General features: G+C 35.8%; 1 protein-coding gene across 3 annotated transcripts; it reads right to left on the bottom strand.

The window, feature by feature from the left end:
* Window positions 2,033-5,891, bottom strand: LOC104707658 (disease resistance protein RPS6-like). 3 transcript variants are annotated; one of them, XM_010424051.2, is made up of 6 exons: window positions 5,098-5,887; window positions 3,832-4,951; window positions 3,411-3,707; window positions 2,889-3,296; window positions 2,462-2,796; window positions 2,186-2,367 (listed from the first exon to the last, which is right to left on the bottom strand). In XM_010424051.2, exons 1-6 carry the CDS (start codon window positions 5,550-5,552, stop codon window positions 2,355-2,357), a joined length of 2,628 nt encoding a protein of 875 aa, XP_010422353.1. In that variant the 5' UTR covers window positions 5,553-5,887; the 3' UTR covers window positions 2,186-2,354. The 3 variants fall into 3 exon arrangements, 2 of the variants coding, with proteins under 2 accessions (XP_010422352.1, XP_010422353.1); XM_010424050.2 differs by having other exon boundaries at window positions 2,033-2,796; window positions 5,098-5,891; XR_002033011.1 differs by lacking the exons at window positions 2,186-2,367; window positions 2,462-2,796 and having other exon boundaries at window positions 2,937-3,296; window positions 3,411-3,573; window positions 5,098-5,891.

The raw sequence follows: 6,008 nt of genomic DNA, 5'->3' as shown, positions 1-6,008 counted from the left end.
AGACGATAGTCTTCATCCCCTGAACTTGCGTCATTGCTGTCGTCACAGTAATCAAATCTACTGTTCTCCTCGACATCTTCTACTTCGTCTTCTACATCCTTTCCTCCGTTAACTTCACCGTCAACCTTCCGACTCTCATACTCTACATCTTTCTTTCCCAATTCCTCTGCCTCTGCAACGAAATCATCTACAACGACTTTTGGGGTTTGGCCTTACCCTCCATGGTGTTCGGTTTAACTTCCTCGAACAAGGTTTCACAACATTTTTCTTCACTCTGAACACATAGCCGGACGGGTTCACCTCTGCACTGTCTGAGATAATTTTGAAACTGCCGATAATTATTAACAAACACTGGTGGGATATCACTTCCACTTTTTTTAAATCTTTCTAACATATAGCTCAGCTGTATTCCAGTAGTTGCTTCACATAAACCAAAGTCGTCAAACACCATAGCAGCAAAATCTTCAAACTTCGTTTCCATATCAGCATTGATGATCCTGCAACCTTTCTTATTATCAACATCAAACAACCATCGCTTTTTGTCTACCCTCCACCTCCCACATACCAAAACAATATCTTGCATTTCCGTCACCAAAAGAAGGATATTGGGAACTGATAAGCTAACGTGTTTAGCTACAGAAGTAGAACAAGAACACAATTGATTCCGATGTACAAAAACTATAAACACGATTTTTGTGGAAGCAGTCTCAGGTGATACAAGTTAAAAATGTCGTAAAGGTTCCCACATAAGTCTATCGCAACTCTATACTGGCTTTTTAATATCTCTAACAAAATTAGTACTATTTCTGGTAAGACTTACATCTTTCGAAATGGTCTACCATAACTACAAATAGTTTTGATAAATCTACCGTAACTACATATAAGTCTATCGTAACTGCATGACCGCTACTTAATCTACCATAACTATCACTTTCTCTACAACAAATTATAAGTCTACCGGTACACTATTAAAAATCTGTCAGATAGCTATGTTAGTATACCAAAAATATCTATTAAGCACTAAGTCTATCACTTATATCTGTTGCAACAGCTAATTACTCTACCATAAATATCTTTCCTACCTATTAAGTATATCAATCTACCCGCTTAAAAACTAAGTCTATCATCAAAGACAAATTGCTCTACCAAGTTAATCTAACATCATCATATATATATCTTATTAAGCGGCCATTCACATAAGTGTACCATCACTACAACTCAATATACCATTTAAATCTAGCGTACACTATAGTCTACCAACTAAATATACCAACTTTTTCCTACTATTTTATTGTACCCGATTTGTATACCATCAAACAACTGATAGACTTTCTTACACTTCCCAATATATATTTTTTTCATTAATGGCATTTTTCGTAATTGGGTTTTTTGTTTACATTGGTTCAAGGGGTATGAAGGGTACAAATCTTATTCTAGTAATTACCTACATTTTTGATCTAATCATGTAAAAAGGAAGCTTTTATGCATTATTATAGTAACTGACCCTATTATAAATAAAATCATAGTGAATCCAAATTAGCATACAGGTTCACTTAATATTTAATAAACATTCAATTTTAAAGTTTGTTTATGGTTTAGTTTTACCATATATAGTAAATATTATAATTGTTTTACCATATATATAGTAAATATTATAATTGATATATCTAAACTTAATCGAAAGTTAAAATGATATTATTTAGGGAATAGAAGAAATAATTAAAATATACTCCATATTAATATTGTAAGACAAAAAATTTTGGAAAATGTGAGATACCATGTCTATAATTTCTTTACCAAGACATTTTCATTGAATAGGTTATTTTTCTTAAAACACTCATAAAATAAAATTAGTACTCCGTACTATTAAATTTATGTTTAGAAACTCATAAGACCATCTTTAGTGGTGGTTGCTTCTCCAAATTCCTTTAATAAAAATTAATAAAAAATTACAAAAAGAGAAAAAAAAGTAAGAAATGTTGCTGCAGTTATCCAAGGTAGCAACGCTTCTCTTACATTTTAAACACCTATCAATTTTTAATTAGTTAATATTAAAATATTAATTATTTTGTTTTTGTTGAGCAATGATGAATTCCTTCTCAATAGAAATGCTCTAAAGTCTACGCAATAGAAATGGTATAAAAGAATACTTAAAACGTCTTTTTCTTTGCTGGGACCCACAGATGAAAGTAGAATAGCAAGCTCTGCAAAATTCGTGAACTCTACAAGCTGATATATAGCACAATCGATCGCGCGCCATTGATCATGAGGAAAGAAACTCTTCAGAAATGGAATAACAGGATAATCGTCCCAACTATCGTTTCGCAATCTATCCTGGAAATCCCCGCTGTCTGTCAAGTCAACCTCCTTAAGACGTTTCAAAATAATAGAAGAGTTATATTTTAAATTTTTGCATTCCTTCATACGTAGGCAATTGAGTCTAGAGAATCTATTGACCCACCAAGGAATTTCTTCAATCCCTGTTTGGTTTAGAATGAGAAGGATAATGTTTCTTGAGATATTAGGGAATACCCTCAACTTTGAGCATCCACCAAGATTGAGACAATCGAGAGATTTAAGGTTGATGTTGGTGGGTAACGTCTCTAGATTTATGCAATTTTCCATGTTCAAATAATTGAGTTGATTCAGATTCTTAATAGAGTAAGAAGGAAGCTCCACCAAACTTGAGCAGCCCTCGAGATTCATCCACTCAAGATTAGTTGCCAGCGAAAGATTTGGGATGTCTTTCAACTTTTTAGATCCCGACAAATCTATAGTTGTGAGGCATGTAAGTGGCTGTAACAAAAAACAAGGGAGAAAGTATAAAGTCTTTATAGTATTAGTTATATAACTTATAAAATTATAGAGTTGTTGTAGATATCATTTACCTGCACTCCGTCCCACAATTTGTGACTCTTGATTGCTTTCATTTGGAGAGTACACAGATTACCTAGCCGCAGGATAGAGGGGAATACTTCAATCGCTGTTTGGCTTAGATTAAGCCATGAAATATTACTTGAGATATTAGGAAATGTTCTCAGCGATGCGCATCTAGCGAGATCGAGCCTATTGAGAGATTTCAGGTTGATTCCGGATGGAAGAGCCTCAAGCTTCGTGCACCAACTCATTTCCAACACCAACAATTTATGGAGATGCCCAATAGAAGAAGTAATTTTCACCAAGCTTGAGCAATGTCTAAGCAACAATTTCTCAAGATTGGTGGCCATCGAAAGATCTGGCACTTCTTTCAGGTTCTTAGATCCTGAGAAATCCATAAGTCTGAGACCTACGAGGGGCTAAACAAATAAACAAAGACAGAGCAAACCAAAACTATGTTATTATACATCAACAATAAAAGAGTAAAACTTTTTTTTTTTTTAAGAGTATAACATATTCTTCTCAAAACTCACATGAACTCCTTCCCACAATTTCTCGAGCTTGCTATTCTGCATTTTGAGCTTAACTAGGTGTTGGGGACAAAATTTAGAAGGCAAACTTCTTAATGGGCATCCTATCCAGCTTAGTACTTTGAGTTTTGGGGGCAAATAGTTGAACCCTTCGGATATGTGCCATCTGACATTTTTATATGGTTTATTGTTAATCTTTAGAAAATAGAGATTACGCATCTTTTCAAATGCTCTCTCATGAATGTGCAACTCATCAATCCCCGACATATCCAGCAATATACCTAAGAGTTTTTTTGTACCCTGTATAATTGAAATATTGAAATAGAAAAAATCACCATCTTAACTAACAAGTTACAACAAAAACACACTGGTAGTTAGATGACATGCTTTAATAATATAGAGTGAAGATCAAAAGAAAACTTACAGTATTATCCTCAAGTACGTCGCAGATATCCTTACAATCGAACAAGAACTCTTGTTCCCCGGGTTCATTAGACTGTGTACGAACGATTTCTTTACCCATTTCTTGTACCAAACAGTGCATCCCAACAATATCCCCTCTTACATGTATGAGGGATTTATCAACTAGATTTTTCAGCCCTATTTTAACATCCAAATCACTATCTGCGAGGACCATTATGATGTAATCAATTTTTGCACCATTGAAGAGACATGCGATGTGACGAAACAACGCTTTATCTTCTCTACTATCTAACTCATCATAGCTGACTCTCAAAGTCTTCTCAATTTTTCCATCCAGTCTCTTCCGAAGCCTAGGCAGCAGATCCACCCAATCCTCTTTGCTCCTGCCTCGGAATAACGAACCAAAAACTTTAAGACCCAAAGGAAGACTACCCGCACGCTTTTGTACTTCAGAAGCAAGTCCCATGAAACCATCAGGTGGATAGTCTTGCCTAAAAGAAGATCGACAAAATATCTGAAGAGCTTGCTTTTCAGATGGGAGGCCAACATTGTAAATGCAATAAATCCCATGAGCTCTCAAAAGATGCTTATCTTTAGTAATCGCAATTATTCTGCTCCCACGTCCGAACCATTGAGTTCGACCAACCAAGGCATCTAGCACCACTTGATCATCCAAATCATCAAGAATAATAAGAAGTTTATGGTTCTTTAGTCTCTCATCCATTGCACTAATATGATCCATCTTTATGTCCTTTTTCCCAAATATCTCAGACAAGAAAGCTCCTTGGAAATGCAACTTCATATTATAGTCATCTGGGTTGGCTTTATAGTAATCCTTCCTACACTTAGATACAAAAGCAATGTCTATGTAGACACTACCTTGGAAATGACGAGAGAGTCGACTAAACAAAGCTCTTGCAATAGTAGTCTTGCCAATTCCGGAAGAACCCCAAATCCCAACCATCCTCACTTCTTCAGATTCTAAACGCAACAATGAACTCATCTCTCCTATATGATCTTCAATGCCAACAAAATCATCAACATCATCCTTTGATGGATTTAAACTCAGTTTAACTAAAACATCATTGGCGAGTTCTTCTATCATTTTTGCTTCACTATCCCTAAAAAATAACAATAATAAAAAGATCAACACACAAACATACCAAAACAAGAATCAATGGAAAATTATGCTAGATCCATTTTGCTATACTAACCCTTACAACAAGAACCAAATCAACTAATATGAAGAATCAAATCAAGAACATACCAGTTCGCAGAATGATATCCGAGAGTGTTAGCTACATCGATCAAAGCTCTCCTCCATAGATTGATCTCATCCTCTGTTCTGTTCTGACAAGTCTTCTCAAATATGTTTCCAAAATCTCCGATCTGTTTCCTAACATGAGAGGGATCCAAACCGTAAAATACCGGAATCACCACCAATCGATTGCTTTCATCTTTGCATCGAACAATCTCAAGAAGCTCATTTAAACACCAGCTTGAAGAAGCATAGTTTTTGGAGAAGATAACAACCGCGATCCTTGAATCCCTAATGGCTCGTTTAAGCTCTGGATCAAGCGATTGGCTTCTCTCGATCTCGTTATCTTTAAAAGCAATGATCAGTTTCCGATCAAGCTCCTTGAGAAAGCGGCTGAGGAATGTGTGACGAACATCTTCACCGCTGAAGCTTGGGAAGACGTCGTATATCCAATTGCGACCCATACGTACGTACCTTCTTCGTCAATGGAGCGATCTAGGACTGAGATCTTTTTTTGAGAGTCTAATCAGAGAAAAGAAGTGAGAACTCAGCTTCGTCAAATGTCGGGGTATAACTAAGGGGCCAAAATGAAATGTGATTGAAGCTTCAACAATTAAAATGTGTCATCTCCTATTGGGGTTGCTTTAGAGGTTGCTTTATATTTTTGTGTCCCAAGAATAAATCAAAAACTTCAAAAATTACTTACTTTTCAGAGAATTGGAAGCAACCGGAAGCAACGGTAAAGCATCTCCACTGGGTTGGTTTAGAGGTTGCTTTATATTTTTGTGTCCCAAGAATAAATCAAAAACTTCAAAAATTACTTACTTTTCAGAGAATTGGAAGCAACCGGAAGCAACGGTAAAGCATCTCCACTGGGTTGGTTTAGAGGTTGCTTTATATTTTTGTGTCCCAAGAATAAA

This window comes from Camelina sativa, chromosome 8, assembly GCF_000633955.1.
Source record: "Camelina sativa cultivar DH55 chromosome 8, Cs, whole genome shotgun sequence".
Classification (NCBI taxonomy): Eukaryota; Viridiplantae; Streptophyta; class Magnoliopsida; order Brassicales; family Brassicaceae; genus Camelina; species Camelina sativa.
The sequence above is the reverse complement of the archived record's forward strand: the minus strand, read 5'-3'. Positions and strand labels throughout refer to the sequence as shown.

What these genes read in the sequence shown, in the direction of transcription:
- LOC104707658 (XM_010424050.2), bottom strand. Translation starts at nt 5,552, where the DNA reads ATGGGTCGCAATTGGATATACGACGTCTTCCCAAGCTTCAGCGGTGAA. An exon ending in ACGTACTTGAGGATAATACT is followed by an intron (nt 3,708 to 3,831) that starts GTAAGTTTTCTT and finishes TCAATTATACAG; the next exon opens with GGTACAAAAAAACTCTTAGG. An exon ending in AATTGTGGGAAGGAGTTCAT is followed by an intron (nt 3,297 to 3,410) that starts GTGAGTTTTGAG and finishes TTATTTGTTTAG; the next exon opens with CCCCTCGTAGGTCTCAGACT.